Source organism: Erinaceus europaeus, chromosome 3, assembly GCF_950295315.1.
Source record: "Erinaceus europaeus chromosome 3, mEriEur2.1, whole genome shotgun sequence".
In the NCBI taxonomy this organism is placed as follows: domain Eukaryota; kingdom Metazoa; phylum Chordata; class Mammalia; order Eulipotyphla; family Erinaceidae; genus Erinaceus; species Erinaceus europaeus.
The window spans coordinates 87,478,142-87,497,077 of record NC_080164.1 but is presented as its reverse complement, the minus strand read 5'-3'; the positions used below and the strand labels follow the sequence as shown (position 1 = coordinate 87,497,077).

Below are 18,936 nucleotides of genomic sequence, written 5' to 3'. Positions count from 1 at the left end.
GCTTGACCCCTGCACCATGTAGGAGCACTGAGGGAAGCCCCAAGAATGGTGGGATAATACTGTGTTCTCTTCCTCACTCCCAATCCCCCATCTGAAGTTTAAAAAATGAGTCAGTTAGTAGCGCTGTGGGTTCAGTGGACATGGCGCAAAGCACAAGGACTGGCATGGCGTTAAGGATTCCGGTTTGAGCCCCCGGCTCCTTACCTATAGACAGTGAAGCAGGTCTGCAGGTGTCTATCTTTCTCTCCCCCTCTGTCTTCCCCTCCTCTCTCCATTTCTGTCTGTTCTATTCAACAACAATAATAACTACAACAATAAAATAACCAGGGCAACAAAAGGAAACAAATAAATATTAAAAAAAAAAAGAAAAAGTCAGGGGGGCCTAGGTGGTGGCTAACCTGGTTAAGCACACACATTACAGTGAGCAAGGACCCAGGTTCAAGCCCCAGGTCCCCACCTGCAGGGAGAAAGATTCATGAGTGGTGAAGCAGGGCTGCAGGTGTCTTTGTCTCTTTCCCTTTTCTTTCTGCTTCTCCCCTCTCAATTTCTTTCTGTATCTAATAAATAAAATGAGATCTTTAAAAAGTGAAAATGTTAGGGAGGAGTGGGACTCACATGTGTAAGGAATTGGTGCCATATTATAAGTAAAATTATTTTTAAAAACATACTCTTTCCTTTCTTTTGATAGAAACAGTGAGAATCTGAGGAGAAAGGGGGAAATGCCTGCAGCACAGGTCCGCTGCTCACTCCTGAAGTTTCACCCTGCGGGGGGGGGGGGGTGGGGTGGGGTGGAGTGGGGGGTGGGGGACCTGAGGATTGAGCCTGGGTCTTGGTACACTCTACTGGGTGCGCCATTGCCTTGAACAACATTTTTTTTTTTTTTAATTTACTTCCTAATTTCCTTTTTGTTGCTCTTGTTGTTTTATGGTTGTAGTTATTATTGTTGTTGTTGGATAGGACAGAGAAAAATGGAGAGAGGAGGGGAAGACAGAGGGGGAGAGAAAGAGACACCTGCAGACCTGCTTCACTGCCTGTAAAATGACTCCCCTGCAGGTGGGGAGCCAGGGGCTCAAACCCCGGTCCTTACTCTAGTCCTTGCGCTTTGCGCCACGTGTGCTTAACCTGCTGCGCTACCACTCGACTCCCATGAACAACATTTTTATCTCTATTTTTTTTTATTTTTGTAGTGCTAGGGGCTCCTGCACATATGATTGTATCACTGCTAAGTTAACCATTTTCACTTTTGTTTTAAAATTGTGATTTAATTTTATTTCCCCCCCTTGACTGGGATCACTTTCACTTTTAGTTTCAGGTATAGTGAGAGAAACAGCACTGGAGCTTCCTCTGGTGCAGTGGCACTCCCATATGGTGCTGGGTAGGGACTGAATCCAAGTTGTGAGTATGTTCCAAGCCATGAGAACACCTGTTTAGCAGGTGAGACAGTTTTCAGGCCCCTTTATCTCAGTTTAAGAAAATGCTACAGCCAAATTAAAAATGGGACCATTGCCCCCCAAGAAGCCCTTGTAGTCCAGAATTATTTGTTAATATTTAATGTGTTAACTTTTGGTGTGATATTGTAGACTGATATTGTAGATTATCATGCTTTATCAAATATGTAGGAATTAAGTTTGCTATACCTCAGATTCTACTTCAAGAATTTCATCTCCTGCAGAAGGGAGATCTCGCCAGCCTATGATTCCCACTGGCATGCTAGGGCCGGCCTCACTGATTGTTTTCCCATTTTCATCAAACATCAGTCGTACTTTTGCCCAACTCTTTCCAGCAACCAGAATTGAACCTTTCCTCAAAGTTCCTCTTTGAATTATCGCTGTTGTAATAGGCCTAATAATAATAAAAAAAATGTTGTCATAATCATGAGTCATAATCATTGTCTTAAGTCAAGCCTACAAAGATATCCTTATGAGGTTTAAATATACACTTTAGACACAGAGCGGAATATTATGAAGCTTTAAAAAACATTTATTCTGGGATTGGCAAAATAGCTCCCTTGGGTGTATGATGTTTAGTCATTCATGTGACCCAGGCTTGAGACTGGTCCCCAGCGCCCTGGAGGAGGGTTCAGTGCTGTAGTCTCTGTATGTATTCACGCATTCATTTATTAATGAGACAGGGCAAGAGAAACAACATTACTTTGCACATGCAATGCAGGGGATAGGACTCAGGACCACATGCCCTATAGTCCAATACACCATCCACTGTATCACCTGCTGGGCTACTCTCTCTCTCTCTCTCTCTCTATCTGAAAAAGAGCCTGGAGTGGTAAAGTCTTGATCCTAAAAAAAATTTTTTTTAACTTAATTTCTTTTAAACTTTGCTTTATCCACTGCGCCACCTCCCGGACCACTAAACTTATTTTCATGAAAGAGAACAGAACATGGCTCAATTTTGGCAATACAGTGGTACTGGGGATTAAATTTGGGGCCTCAGGCATACAAATCCAGTGCTCCTCACTGCACTATCTTCCTGGCCACATATTACACAATCTCAAAAAACAAGGAAATGTGGGGGAGATAGCATAATGCTAATGCAGAAAGACTTTTATGCCTAAAGTTCCAAGATTCCAGGTTCAGTCTCCCTGCACCACCATAAGCCAGAGCTGAGCAGAGCTCTTGCCTTTTTCTCTGTATCTCTCAATAAATTAAAATGATTAAAACAAAACAAGAAAGACAACAAGGACATCCGGTTATGTGCTACAACATGGATGAGCCGCAAAGACATTATAATTGTGGTATAAGTGCCAGGTAAGTAAAATGAGTCAGTTAAAGAGGGCAAATATTGTACGATTACAGTAATCTGAAGTACCTACAGTAGTCCAAATCCCAAAAGCAGAATATAGAAGCAGCAGTGGTCCAGTGGGTAAAATGCAGGACTTGCATGTGTGTGGGGGGTCCTGGGTTTCGACTCTGGCACAGACCAGAGCAGAGTGGTGCTCCATTCTCTCTCTCTTTTTTAAATTTTTTATATTTATTTATTTCCCCTTTTGTTGCCTTTTTAAAAATATTTTATTTATTTATTAATGAGAGGGATAAGAAAGAGAGAAAGAACCAGATATTACTCTGGTACATGTGCTGCCAGGGATTGAACTCAGGACCTCATGCTTGAGAGACCAAGGTTTTATCCATTGCACCACCTCCCGGACCACCCAATTCTCTCTTTGATTAAATAAATAAATCAATAAATAAATAGTTGCCAAGGTCTGAGCAGAGGAGGGAAGCAAAATGAATGGGTATAATTTCTATTACGCAAGATGAAAATATTTTAGAGACCTGTTGCACAATGTGAAAATACTTAATACTACTACTGAACTATACACTTAAAAATGATTAAGGGCAGGGGTAGTTAGCATAATGGCTACGCAAAGAGACTCTCATGCCTGAGGCTTCAAAGTCCCAGGTTCAATATCCTGTACCACCACAAGCCAGAGCCAAGCAGTGCTCTGGTAAAAAAAAATCAACATAGCAAGTTTAATGTTATACTTCTTTTTTTTTTTTTTAAACATTGCTTTGAACTTTTTTTTTTTAAATTTATTTATTCATTCCCTTTTGTTGCCCTTGCTGTTTTATTGTTGTAGTTATTGTTGTTGTCGTTGTTGGATAGGACAGAGAGAAATGGAGAGAGGAGGGGAAGACAGAGGGGGAGAGAAAGATAGATACCTGAAGATCTGCTTCACCGCCTGTGAAATAACTCCCCTGCAGGTGGGGAGCCGGGGTCTCGAACCGGGATCCTTACACCGGTCCTTGTGCTTTGCGCCACCTGCGCTTAACCCACTGCGCTACTGCCCGACTCCCAATGTTATACTTCTTCTACCATAACGGAAAAAAAAAAAAAGACAAAAATAATTTCTTTCAGGATTATGGTAGTGGTAGTGGCAGAGAGATAGGTGTCCCACAAACTCATAATCCCTTTAAAAAAATTTAAAAAATACTTTATAAATTTATTTATTAATGAAAGGGATAGTAGGGAAGAGAGAGAAAGAAAGAAAAAGAATCAGGGAGTCAGGTGGTAGCGCAGCAGGTTAAGCGCAGATGGCGCAAAGTGCAAGCACCAGCGTAAGGATTCCACTTCGAGCCCCCGGCTCCCCACCTGTAGGGGAATGGCTTCACAGGCGGTGAAGCAGGTCTGCAGGTGTCTCTCTTTCTCTCCCCCTTTCTGTCTTTCCCTCCTCTCTCCATTTCTCTCTGTCCTGTCTAACAACAACGACATCAATCAATAATAACTGCAGCAATAAAACAACAATGGCAACAAAAGGGAATAAATAATAATAAATAAATATTTAAAAAGAAAAAAAAAGAAAGAAAAAGTATCAGACATCACTCTGGTACATGTGCTACCGGGGATCAAACTCAGGATCTTATGCTTGAGAGTCCAATGCTTTATCTACTGCACCACCTCTGAGACTCTAACCCCTTTTCTATTACTAATTTGTTAATCAGACACAAAAATTTTTATGCTGATAAGAAAAAAATCATTATAAACAACCATTTCAAAGACCTTTCTACATATTATGTTTAGTATGGACATAAAAGAACATAGAAACCATGACAACAATCCTGTATATCAACATTTCCTTGATAAAGTGACATAGTAACGCGAATTTAGAAACCCTCTAATGCAACCACTGCTACTTCATGACAATTCATGTTCGTTCACAAGACTTTTAGCTAAGTCAGTGAGAAATAAAATCAAGTGGGACTGTGCAAGCCACTGAAGTACACCCGCGTGTATACGATTGCTAGGGTCCACCGGTCACTCCATGTTTGTGCTCTGTGTGCAAGTCAATAAAAGGTTTTTTAAAACAAATGCTTTGAAGATCCTGTTCATCACAAACAAGAGCAATACAGTAAAAAATAATACATTTTAGATAACCAAGTCACAAAAACCATGGAACAAAATTACTGAAAATCAAAAACTTGAACATTCCTACCCTTTTCCTTTGTCTGTGGAAGATTCTATTACTGTTCCTTCCACGAGACCAGTGGGATCTGCTTTCAACTCTAAGATTTCTGCAAGAGCAATTACAGCCTCTGCCAAAGCCATCAGATTGTCACCCTTTAACAACAAACAAACAATTAACACACACTTGTAAATATTATCTGTAAAGATATCACAGCCAGGAGGCCAAATAGTCTTTGACATACTTTTTTCTTTGAGCATTAAACACATGAATTATCTAACAGGAAGGAAGGAAGAGAAGCAGGAAGGAAGGGAAAGGGGGAATCTTACAGTGGTTATAGATTTTTAAAGGATGGTTCATGTTACTATCATTTCACAAACCTAACATTCATTCTTGCCTACCTCCATAGCTATGCTTTCTTCCTTTCACTTTCTTTACAGTGCTATTTTACATATGAAGCTCCAGCCCACTGAACAAGCTGTCATATTAATTACTTCATTTGATTCACTCCCAAATCCTGTAAAATAAGTAAATCAGGTATTACTTGTTCTTAAGGAGAGAGCACTAACTAAACCCAGGTTCCCTTTTTTTATTATTAATTTAACTAGAGCCTTACTCAGCTCTGGAAGATGGTGGTGGTCGGCGGTCAGGATTGAGCCTGGGACCTCAGAGCCTCAGGCATGAGTATCTTTTGCAGAAACACTGTGTGTGTGTGTGTGTGTGTCCGTGGCCCTCCCCCCACCCCCAAAAACCCAGCTATACTTTGTAACTACATTGCTGTGAAACCTTAAAAATATTTTATCTTCCTGGTGTTTCTCTCCTCAATCCTAAAATGAAGGAGCAAGACTGGATGAATCTTCTACTTCTTCTCCACCACTTATTTTTGTTTGTTTTCTTTTTACCAGAGCACTGATCAGTTCTGGTTTATGGTGGTGCAGGGGACTGAACCAGGGATTTCTGAGGCTCAGGCATGACAGTCTGTTTGCATATCTATCATGCTATCTAACCCTGCTGTGAATCTTCTACTTCTAATGATCTGTGCTAACTATGCTTTCCAAGGCTTCATGATCACACAGCTAAGAAACTGGTAATGGAACTGGAGCTAAGGGGCACAGGGTTTTCCTATTCTCCATGTCAGCAAAGAGATTGCTTGTATTTGTTACTGTATGTAAAGTAACAGAGGCAACTGTAAACAAAAGCCTAAATATTTGGCTTACCTACCTACTTACCCTTTTTTAGTTCCTTTCAGTGCAGTGGGGTCTAGGCTCAAACTTGGGTCCCATATATGGCAAAGCAGCACACAATACAAGTGAGCTGTTTCGCTGGCCCTGCTGATCTCTATTATTTATTCCTATGTACAAAATGCTGCTCTGAGGGGAGTTGGGTGATAGAGCCGTGGGTTAAGCACATGTGACACAGCAAAGTGCAAGAACTGGCATAAGGATTCCAGTTAGAGGCCCCGGCTCCCTACCTGCAGGGGAGTCGCTTCACAAGCGGTGAAACAGGTCTGCAGGTGTCTATCTTTCTCTCCCCCTCTGTCTTCCACTCCTCTCTCCATTTCTCTCTATCTTATCCAATAACGACATCAATAACAACTATAATAACCACAACAATAAAAAACAAGGGCAACAAAAGGGAATAAATAAATATAAAAAAATTTTAAAAAGGAGGCTGGGCGGTAGTGCAGCGGGTTAAGCGCACGTGGTGCAAAGTGCAAGGACTGGCGCTAAGACCCGGTTAGAGCCCCCAGCTCCCCACCTGCAGTGGAGTCGCTTGACAGGCAGTGAAGCAGGTCTGCAGCTGTCTTTCTCTCCCCGTCTTCCCCTCCTCTCTCCATTTCTTTCTGTCCTATCCAACAACGAATGACATCAACAACAACGATAACCACAACAAGGCTACAACAAGGACAACAAAAGGGGAAAAAAAAAATAAAATAAAAAAAATGCTGCTCTGAGAAGCAGTGCATGCAGTTCTCTACCTTTACCTTGGAAAAGAAGCTCTCACCTTTACTTTCTTGTCTACTCTCTCCCAGTTACTTGCATTCCTCAGGAGCCCTCTTAAAAATTTTTTTAAATAATTTTTATTTTAAAGACTTATTTATCTATTAATGAAAGAGAGAAAAGGAGAGGAATATATATATATGTAAATACGAACCAGAACATTACTCTGGCATGTGCAATGCTGGGGATTGAACATAGGACCTCATATTTGAGACTGTAAGGCTTTACCCACTGTGCTACCTCCTGGGCAGCTTCTCAGGAATCTTGTCTGCCATGAGTCTAGATCTTCACATCTACCTATTCATGTCGTGCTGAGTATAAGATGGGGTCATGGGTCATGTCTTCAAATGTCTTACTTCTGTCATATGACTTTCATAGTGTAAGGGCAGCTGGGATATCGTGGAAAACTAAAGAAAAGATAAAGTGAGTGTGGTCCAGGAGGTGGCACAGTGGATAAAGCACTGGATTCTCAACCATGAGATCCGAGTTCGATCCCCGGCAGCACATGCACCAGAATGATGTCTGGTTCTTTCTCTCCTCCTATCTTTCTCATGAATAATAATAATAAAAAAAGATAAAGTGAGACTTTACTGGAAGAGAAGATGGCCAATGAATGAGCAGGGAAGAAAGTCCTTACTCTCAATACAGCATGGACTAGGATAAGAATGGGACTGGGGAGATAGAGTGGTTGTTATGCAAAAGTCTTTTAGGCCTGAGGCCCAGAAGTCCCAAATTCAATCCCTAGACCACCATAAGCCAGAGCTGAGCAGTGCTTTGATGTGTCTCTCTCTACATGTATAAATAATAAATTTATTGAAAAGGGTAAGAATAGACAAATAGTAGTAACGCATCTGTATAAGAGAGTTGGAAAATGCTATCACAAATCATTTACTGAGCTTCTTTAATGTTTTCCAATGGAGGGGGGGATATAGTAGCCTGGGAGGCAGGGCAGCGCAGTTGATAAAGCACTGAACTGCCTCTCACGTGAGAGGTCTCAAATTTAAGCCTCAGTACTGGATATGCCAGAGAGGTACCCTGGTTTTATAACCAGATCCCTTCTCAGGAATAAATAAATCTTTTTTTTTTTTTTTTTTTAAATGACACGAAGGAAAATGAAATTAAGCAAAAAGAAGAATATAAAATTACAAAAATCTGGGGCCAAGTGGTGGCACACCTGGTTGAATGCACATATTACAATGTGCAAGGACCCAGGTTTGAGGCCCCAGTCCCTACCTGCAAGGGGAAAGCTTTGTGACTGGTGGATCAGTGTTGCAGATATCTTTCTCCCTCTGTATCTCCTCCTTCCCTTTTGATTTCTGGCTGTCTCTATCTAGTAAATAAATAAATATAATAAAAAAATAAAATGACAAAAACCGATTTCACACAAATATTTAGTCAATAACGAACTTAAGTCTAAATGTTTCTTCTCTGTACAGTTTGCTTAAATCTCTCTGAAACTAACTCTAAAATCTACTCTGTAGTTTTTCAAAATTTTCCAATTCAAGCATTTGGAACATGAGCAATTTTTGTTACTGGTTGGATTCCATTCCTGCATAAGAATCTATATCTTACTATGGCCCTCTCCCCCGCATCATTCAGAGTTTATCTAAGGATCTCATAACAAAAGGTAAGGTTTAGGGGCGGGGGAGATAGCATAATGGTTATGCAAACAGACTCTCATGCCTGAGACTCCAAAGTCCCAGGTTCAATCCCCCATACCACCATAAGCCAGAGATGAGCAGTGCTCTGGTGTTTCTCTGTCTCTTGCTCTCTCTCCCTCTACATCTCTCTCAAAAATAAAATAAAGAAAAAATAATAAAAAGATTGGTTTAGACTCTTCCTATGAGCTATATGTAAGACTGGTCTGAAGTTAACTTCTAGCCTGCCAAACCAGGATAATCGGGTGAGTGAACAGCAGCTGAAACTATGTATGAAAAGCGTTCCTCAGGCACAATGCACTGTGTGCCACACACTGCCACCTGGATGCACCCATCTTGGAGATGCTGCACTTACCTTGAGTGCAGAGATGTGAACTGCTTGAACTTCGCCTCCGTAATCCTCACAGACCACATCATACGCTAGCAGTTCATTCTTGACTCTTTCAGGATCAGCTTCAGCTTTGTCACATTTGTTTATGGCCAGGACAATAGGAACTGAAAGACAGAGTCAGAAAGAATGCAGAAGATGAGCAGCAACAAATGCTGGAGAGGATGTGGGGACAGAGGAACCCTTTTACATTGCTGGTGGGAATGTAAATTGGTACAGCCTCTGTGGAGAGCAGTCTGGAAAACTCTCAGAAGGCTAGACATGGACCTTCCATATGACCCAATAATTCCTCTCCTGGGGTTATACCCCAAGGACTCCATAACACCCAACCAAAAAGAGGTGTGTACTCCTATGTTCATAGCAGCACAATTCATAATAGCTAAAACCTGGAAGCAACCCAGGTGCCCAACACCAGATGAGTGGCTGAGAAAGCTGTGGTATATATACACAATGGAATACTATGCAGTTATGAAGAACAATGAACCCACCTTCTCTGACCCATCTTAGACAGAGCTAGAAGGAATTATGTTAAGTGAACTAAGTCAGAAAGATAAAGATGAGTATGGGATGATCCCACTCATCAACAGAAGCTGACTTAGAAGATCTGAAAGGGAAACTAAAAGCAGGACCTGATCAAATTGTAAGTAGGGCACCAAAGTAAAAACCCAGTGGTGAGGGGTAGACATGTAGCTTCCTGGGCCAGTGGGGGGTGGGAGTGGGCGGGAGGGATGGGTCACAGTCCTTTGGTGGTGGGAATGGTGTTTATGTACACTCCTAGCAAAATGTAGACATATAAAACAGTAGTTAATTAATATGAGAGGGGGAAATCAATTGTATGTCTCAAAGTTTCTCAAAACACAAACTGAATCTTTTTAATATATAGGCTATGTATTTGATATACGGACTCTCTCAAAAGCCTAGACCAAGTAGATTAGAAGCTTCCAATAGCACAGCTATATACAAGATACTGGGTACTGTACAGCAAACCATAACAAAGGGACTTTTCAAAGTTAACCCAATTAACAAATAATGTGATGATAATATTAACTATTGATTGTCTTTTTGAACCCTAAGACAGCAGGAACCTCACATCTTCACTATAGAGCCCCTACTTCCCCCAGTCCTGGAACCCTTGGATAGGGCCCACTTTCCCATATACATCTCCCAATCCAAACCAAATAATATTGCATCCGCCGATCACAACCTAACCAAAGCAACGATTGCCATCTCAACATGCTTCACCTCAGACTGTATCCAGAGACTTCATGTGTGGAATGACAACCCTTCAGCTTCATTACTCGGGTGAGACCTTTCCTTTAATAGTACACTCTAATTTCATCTCAGGTAGTTCACTTTCTAACAAAGTCCCATAACCTAGATATACACCAGTTTCTGTGAGAGAGAGCTTATGTGCACACGTATCCATAAACTACTGCAAAATATATACCTGAAAGCAGGATTACACTAGAGTTTGCAGTGAGTACCTCCCTAACACTTCCTCTCCACTATTCCAAGCTTGGGATCCATGATTGCTCAACAAATTGTTTGGCTTCATATGTTAACTCTCTTTTCAATCACCAGGTTCCAGATGCCACCAGGATGCTGGCTAGGCTTCCCTGGATTGAAGACCCTACCAATGTGTCCTGGAGCTCAGCTTCCCCAGAGACACACCCTACTAGGGAAAGAGAGAGGCAGACTGGGGGTATGGACCGACCAGTCAACGCCCATGTTCAGCGGGGAAGCAACTAGAGAAGCCAGACCTTCTACCTTCTGCAACCCTCAACGACCCTGGGTCCATGCTCCCAGAGGGAGAATGGGAAAGCTACCATGGGAGGGAGTGGGTTATGGGGATCGGGTGGTGGGAATTGTGTGGAGTTGTACCCCTCCTACCTTATGCTTTTGTTCACTAATCCTTTCTTAAATAAAAAATTAAAAAAAAAAAAAAAAAAAAGAACGTGAGCTCAGATCTACAGGAATGCAGTGGTCACATGGGATCCTAAGCTGAATATGAGCCCCAGACTGAATCAAATAGATAGGGCTTTCAGTCAACAATATTTATACTTTTTTTTTCCATATTATGGGACTACTCTCTTCCCTGATCCAGCTTTCTGGTCCTTTTCCAGCCATGACATCATCTCCCCAAACAATAACTTGGATCCACCTGCATATCATATTTCAGGCTCAGGGGAAAAACAAGAAAAAGAAAAAAAAAAAAAACTAGTATAGCCATAGACACTTTGCAATATAACTAAAATATGCCTACTAGCTATCTACAAAATGGAGAACACCCCCAACTCTTCATTGGCACTATTCCAGCCTTTAAGTTCATGACTGGTCAACAATTTCTTTGGCTTTGTATGTAAACTCTCTTTTTCAGCTACCAGGTTCCAGATGCTAGCATGATGTCAACCAGACTTCCCTGGAGAGACAACCCCACCAATGTGTTTTGGAGCTCTGCTTCCCCAGAGCCTCATCCTACTAAGGAAAGAGAGAGACAGGCTGGTAGTATGGATGGAACTGTCAACACCCATGTTCAGCACGGAAGCAATTATAGAAGCCAGACCTTCAATGTATCCCACAATGACATTGGGTCCATATTCCCACAGGGTTAAAGAATAGGAAAGCTATCAGGGGTGGGGATGTGATATAGATATATGTTGGTGGGAATTGTGTGAATATGTACCCCTCTTATCCTATGATTTTGTCAAATTTTCCTTTTTATAAATAAAATAATAATAATAATAATAAAAAAAAGAATGCAGAAGATGAGCCGTCAATTCCAAGTGTTCACAGTGAATGAGGCCTTGAGCCCTCACTTTACTCAGTGGATGTTACAGATCTAACAGAAGACCTAAAAACCCCACTTCAGTTCACCCTACCATGCTCTCTACAAGTAAACAAAACAAGACAAACAAAGCTGTGTTTATAAGCAAACTACGCATGAAGAACAGACAGCTAAGATGGCAAATCAGAATAGTATTTTGGGGTCGGGAAAGAGTACCACCATAAATAAGGCGAATAGACTTTCGTGTTTGAAGTATCAGAGGCCCCAGGTTCAATCCCCATAAACCAGACCTGAGCAGTGCTCTGCTCCCTTTTAAAAAAAAAGTATTTTGGGAAGAGGTAAACCTGTTCAAGAACAAGAACAGCAACTACACTGAAGATAATCTCCATAAAATAATCCTCAAGAGAAGATTCTGGGCTGGGGAAACAACACGATGGTGATGCCTATGGTTTCATGCCTGAGGTTCTATGTTCCCAAGTTCAATCCTCAGCACCACCATAACACCGTAACCCAGAGCTAAGCAATGCACTGATAAAGGGGGGATGGGAAAAGTAGCTAACACAGTTCTATTTATTTATAAAAGAAGAAATGCAGAACACATCTCTAATATATGCTGTGCTGGGGACCCAATTCAGGATAATTTACATGCCAAGTCCAATGTAATGCCTGCTGTACCATCTCCCTGCCAAAGACAGTGTTCTCCCCCCCCCCCCCCCCCCACCTCCAGGGTTATTGCTGGGGTTTGGTGCCAGCACTATGAATCCACTGCTCCTGGAGGCTATTTTTTTCCATTTTGTTGCCCTTGTTGTGGTTATTATTGTTATAGTTGTTGTTTCTCTCTTAACAGAGAGAAATTGAGAGAGGAGGGGAAGACAGAGAGGAGGAGAGAAAGACACCTGCAGACCTGCTTCACCACTTGTGAAGCGCCCCCCTCGCAGGTGGGGAGCTGGGGGGCTCAAACCTGGATCCTTACGCTGGCCCGAGTTTTGCAACATGTGCGCTTAACCCACTGTGCTACCACCCAGCCCCCTTCTCTCTCTTTTTTTAAAATGAGAGGGAGATGAGGGAGGGAGAGAGACACTAAAGCACTATATACGATGCTGGGGCTTTAAGCTTAGAATCCTGTGTTCAACCACTGTGCTGTCTCCATGGCCTCTAATGAATTCTGATACCTTCTCTTTCTAGGAAGCTATTAACTCTTTGGAAAAAAAACATTTTAAAAGGATAAGGAGAGAATACATCACCAAAACCCCTATCCCACACACATCCCAGTCCCTAAATATCTCTAAGTTGTGTATGTGGGCAAACAATTCAACTGAGTTTGAGCCTTATCTGGAAAACAGGTGTAATAAGCCTGTATTACTATGAAGATGAAGTGAAGTGAGCTATATGAAAATGGCCCCAGAACAGAGATTCTATGTAGTGGTCCTTAAGAACTTAAAGCAATTTCCTTTCTGACACATGGAAGTCAGGCGCACAGTACCTTGGGCATCTTTAGCATGCTGAATAGATTCCATGGTTTGCTTCATTACTCCATCATCTGCAGCCACAACCAATACGACAATGTCAGTCACCTGGGCCCCTCTGGCTCTCATTGCTGAGAAAGCAGCATGTCCGGGAGTATCAAGAAAGGTGATCTTTTCCCCAGAAGGCAGAGAGACTGTGGAAACAGAAAGCCAAAAAATGCACAGGGCTCAACCAAGTGCTTTCTTAGTATGCAGAGATATATGTGACACTAATTCAACTGGATCAGCAACGCTTTATTTTTAAAAAAATTTCTTTATTGGGGAATTAATGTTTTACATTCCCCAGTAAATATAATAGTTTGTACATGCATAACATTTCTCAGTTTTCTACATAACAATACAACCCCCACTTGGTCCTCTGTCATTCTTTTTGGATCTGTATTCTACCCACTTCCTCCCTCCCCAACCCCCGGCTTTTACTTTGATGCAATACACCAACTCCAGTTCAGGTTCTACTTGTGTTTTCTCTTCTGATGATCAGTAACTCTTTAAATTGATTTATTTCCTCCCATTAACCTTAATCAGGTGACCTGTGAGGTGGTGCAGTGGAGAAAGTGTTCGGACTCCCTAGCATGAGGTCCTGAGTTCAATCCCCAGCATCATATGTGCCCAAATGATGCTCTGATTCTCATTAATACAATCTTTTTTTTTTTTTTTTTTTTTTTTTTTAGTCAGTCAGTCAGTCAGTCAGTCATTTATTTCCAGAGCACTACTCAGCTTTGGTTTATGGTGATGCTGTGGATTGAACATGGGGCCTTTGGTGCCTGAGACATGAAAGTGTTTTTGTGTAACCATTATGCGACCTTCCCAGCCTCCTTTTTTTTTTTTTTTTTTTAAAAAAAGAGTTTATTTATTCATTCATGAGAAAGAGGAGGAGAGAGAGAAAGAACCAGACATCATTCTGGCACATGTGCTGCCAGGGATTGAACTGGGGACCTCACACTTGAGAGTCCAATGCTTTATCCACTGCGCCATCTACCTCCTGGATCACTCACTAATAAAATCTTTTTTTTTTTTTTTTAAGATTTTATTTATTTATGAGAAAGATAGGAGGAGAAAGAATCAGACATCACTCTGGCACATGTGCTCCCGGGCATCGAACTTGCGATCTCATGTCCAAAGCTTTACCACTGCGCCACCTCCTGGACCACTCATTAATACAATCTTTAAAGAAAAAACACTTAATCAAAACAATTCAGCCAAGCATTTCATTGTCCCACTAGGGAAAAAAGAGAGATATAGGCTGAGAGAATGGACCGACCTGCCAACGCCCATGTTCAGCGGGGAAGCAATTACAAAAGCCAGACCTTCCACCTCTGCACCCCACAATAATCCTAGGTCCCTACTCCCAAAGGGATAAAGAATAGGAAAGCTATGGGGGGGGGGGATGAGATAGTGTTCTGGTGGTGGGAACTGTACCCGCCCCCTTATCCTATGGTCTTGTCAATATCTCCATTTTATAAATAAAATAAAAATAAAAAATAAAGTTATATCAGTGAGATCTTTAGAGCTTTTTTCCATGTAGTAATTTCAAACTCTTAACTTTAAAATAATTTAATAAAAGTAATTTAAAACTCTTAATATTTCTAGGTTATAAGTACTATTATAAATGTATCAACTGTACATATCTATGTATTTATATGTATGAGTCTATGTATTCTGGAGAGAGGATAGACTGATTACCACATAGCCTACATTAACAAAAATTAGCAACACAACTCTTCTGAGCAATAAAAGCTCAAGACTATGTAGTTAGTAGCTGAGGATGAGTCCAAAAGCCTTGAGTAAGTTACTTCACCTAAAGAAGCTTCAACCTCCTGGTGTGTAAGGAGGGATATGAATACCTACCTCATGGTGCTGTTGTGCATCTAAAAAAGGCAAAGCACCTAAGGTGCTCAGTAAACAGCAATTACTCAATGATGATTTGATCCTAGTTTGAGCCCCCGGCTCCACACCTACAGGGGGGTGTCGCTTCACAAGCAGTGAAGCAGGTCTGCAGGTGTCTATCTCTCCCCCTCCTCTCTCAGTTTCTCTGCCCTAGCCAATAAAAATGAAAAATGGCCTCCAGGAACAGTGGTTTCATAGTACAGGCACTGAGCCCCACATCTAGCACTGAAGAGTTGACTCATTAGGGGTCAGGTGGTGGCACACCTGGTTGAACGCACATATTACAATGGTCAAGGACCCAGGTTTAAGCCCCCAGCCCCCACCTGGGGAGGAGCTTTGTGAGTGGTGAAGCAGTGCTGCAGGTGTCTCTGTCTCTCTCCCTCTATCTCTGACTGTCTCTATCCAATACATAAATACAGATAATAAGAAAGTGGTGGTCCGAGAGGTGGCACAGTGATAAAGTTTTTGGACTCTCAAGCATGAGGTCCTGAGTTCGATCCCCAGCAGCACATGTGCCAGAGTGATGTCTGGTTCTTTCTCTCTCCTCCTATCTTTCTCATAAATAAATAAAATCTTAAAAAAAAAAGACTTAAAAAATAATAATAAAAAAGTGGTCCAGGAGGTGGCATAGTAGATAAAGCATTGGACTCTCAAGCAAGTTCAATCCCTGGCAGCACATGTACCAAAGTGATGTCTGCTTCTTTCTCTCCCTCAGCCTATCTTTCTCATTAGTAAACAAATATAATATTAAAAAAAAAAGTTGACTCAAAAAACTGAGAATGGGGTAGAATTAGAAGTAATACAGAAGCCAGGAGGTAGCTCACCCAACACACACTTTACCATGTACAGGGACCTCTAGGTTTGAGTCCTTGACCATCCCATGGGAGCATGAATACAGGGAAACTTCTTGAACAGTGGAGCAGTGCTGCCATGCCCCTTCTTTTCTCCCTGTCTCTCTATCTGGGAGGAGAGGGGGTGGGTGGGGGTCTACTAGTAGCAGTAGAATGATGCAGGCCTGGAGCCCCAGGAATAGCTACTGTGTCAGGAAAAAAAAAAGTAATAGTTTTCTTTTATCAAATCCATGTCTTTATGTGTTGGCCTTCACTACTACTTTGAATTTACATATTTCACACTATATTTGCTTTAAGAAAAGTTTGTGGGGTTCCCAAGCACTTGCAAGGCAATTTGTGTCCATACCAAGAAAGGCACCAATGTGCTGAGTGATGCCTCCAGCTTCCATTGCTGCCACTTGAGTTTTTCGCAGTTTGTCAAGTAATGTTGTTTTCCCATGATCAACATGGCCCATTATAGTAACAACTGGGAACCTCGGGGTTGATAAGGCTGGATCTGCCTGGGGCCTACAATCAACAGCAAAGGAGTTTAATTTGTTAAATAGCATAAACACTTTAGACCCAGTGAATTGGTTAGCAGTTGTCTCTGTGAGCTTCAGCAGGAAAACTGAACATTCAGCTTTAATTAGAGCTACGTTTCCCTTCTGCACAATGAACATATAACAAGACATAGAATGATTGCTCCCCTACAAACTGGCACTTCCTAATAGCAATCTGAACTGAATCACATTTTAAAATCCAAGATCAAGGTTAAGGAGATAGCTTAATGTGTAGCATAGGATCTGTACCTCTGGTTCGATCCTTGGTACCACCATGATCAAGAGTTGAACTGGGGTTGGTGTATTGCACCAAAGTAAAAGACTGTGTGTGTGTGTGTGTGTGTGTGTGTATGTGTGTGTGGTGGGGGTGGGGGTGGGGTGGGTAAAAGTATAGGTCCTGGAAAAGGATGACAGAGGACCTAGTGGGGGTTGTATTGTTATGTGGAAAACTGAGAAATGTTATGTATGTACAAACTATTGTATTTACTGGGGAATATAAATCACTAATCCCCCAATAAAGAAATTAAAAAAAAAAGAGTTGAGCAGTGCTCTGGTCTCTTTCTCTCTTATAATAAATAAAATTAAAGATCGATACACATACTCAGCAAACTAAGAATAAGTCTTAGTTGGCCCAGGAGACGGTACACTGGATAGAGTGCCTGACGTTTAAGTATGAGGTACTGAATTCTATCCCTGGCATAACATATGCCAGAGTGATGCTCTGATTCTTTCTCTTGTTAATAAGTCAATCAATCTGAAAATAAAAAAAAAAGAGTAGGAGAGAGTATAATGGTTATGTAAAAGACTCATGACTGAGGCTCCAAGGTCCCAGCTTCAATTCCCAACACCACCATAAACTAGAGCTGAGTAGTGCACTGGTAAGAATAAAAGATAAGGTAAAAGACAAAAGAATAACCCCTACAGCTTTATAGTAACTTTTAGAGAACATCTGTTTATTTACTTACTGGATAGAAACATGAAGAAATAGAGGGAAGGGGGAGACAAAGAAACAGAAACATCTGCAGCAGTGCTTCACCACTCTGAAAGCTTCCCCCCCATAGGGGAACCTGGGTCCTTGCACATGATAACGTGTGGCCAACCAGGTGTACCACTACCTGGTCCCACAGTTTAATAATAACTTATACTTTCTGGTTCTTTTTTCAAATATCTTTATTTATTACTGGATAGAGACAGAGAAATTGAGAGGGGAGACAGAGAGCAAAAGAGACAGAGAGACACCTGTAGCCCTGCTTCACCACTTGTCAAGCTTTCCCCCTGCAGGTGAGGACCAGGGGTTTGAACCTGGGTCCTTGTACACTATAATGTATGTGCCACCGTCTGACCCCTACTTTCTGATTCTTTAAGTGCTTCAAGAGTGAGATTTAATCTATACTCACATATTGCTTTATTTAGTTTAAAAAGATTTAAAAAATATTTTTTTAAGTAGATTTACTATTGGATAGAGACAGAGAAACTGAGAAGGGAAGAAGGGTAGAGAGGGAAAGAGACAGAGTGACACCTGCAGCTCTACTTACCACTCATGAAGTTTCTCCCCTACAGACAGGCCTAGGGGCTTTAACCCAGGTCTTTTTAAAATTTTTAAAAATTTACTTATTTATTTTCCTTCTTGTTTTTTATTGTTGTTGTAGTTATTGTTGCTATTATTGATGTCGTCACTGTTAGACAGGACAGAAAGAAATGGAGAGGAGGGGAAGACAGAGAGGGGGAGAGAAAGATAGACACCTGCAGACCTGCTTCACTGCCTGTGAAGTGACACCCCTGCAGGTGGGGAGCCGGGGCTCAAACCGGGATCCTTAAGGAGGTCCTTGCACTTCGTGCCATGTGTGCTTAATCCACTGTGCTACGCCCGACTCCCTTAACCCAGGTCTTGTGCACTGTAATGTGTATGCTTAACCAGGTGAGTGCCACTGCCTGGCCTCTAAAAGATTTTTTTTCTCTTTTATTGCCCTTGTTATTTAATGTTGTTGTAGTTATTATTATTATTGTTGTTACTGATGTCGTTTGATAGGATAGAGCGAAAATGGAGAGAGGAGGGAAGACAGAGAGGAAAGAAAGATAGGCACCTGCAGACTTGTTTCACCACCTGTGAAGCTACCCACCTGAGCTCGAACCGGGATCCTTATGCTGGTCCTTGCACTTTGTGCCATGTGCGAACTACTGCACTACCACCCGACACCCAGTTTTATTTTTTCCAGTAAGTCAAACAGATCAAGAGACACAAATACTGCTCATCTCTGTCATATGATGGCATTAGGGGTTCATCCTGAGACTTCAGGAGCCTCAGGTATGATGTACTACTTCTTTATTATCTTCCCGGTCCCATACCGTTTTTTTTCAAAAAGATACATATCATTTTTTAAAAAAAA

General features: G+C 41.6%; 1 protein-coding gene across 5 annotated transcripts in view; it reads right to left on the bottom strand.

Moving 5' to 3' along the window:
• The window catches only part of MTIF2 (mitochondrial translational initiation factor 2), a 45,606-nt gene that overhangs the window by 7,945 nt on the left and 18,725 nt on the right, over positions 1 to 18,936 (bottom strand). For all 5 annotated transcript variants that reach the window (XM_060187637.1, XM_060187636.1, XM_060187634.1 and 2 more), the window contains 5 exons: positions 16,357 to 16,517; positions 13,230 to 13,406; positions 8,929 to 9,068; positions 4,946 to 5,070; positions 1,638 to 1,842 (listed from right to left, as the gene is read on the bottom strand). In XM_060187637.1, coding sequence (XP_060043620.1) covers positions 1,638 to 1,842; positions 4,946 to 5,070; positions 8,929 to 9,068; positions 13,230 to 13,406; positions 16,357 to 16,517 — 808 coding nt within the window. The remainder of the gene's footprint in view (positions 1 to 1,637; positions 1,843 to 4,945; positions 5,071 to 8,928; positions 9,069 to 13,229; positions 13,407 to 16,356; positions 16,518 to 18,936) is intronic.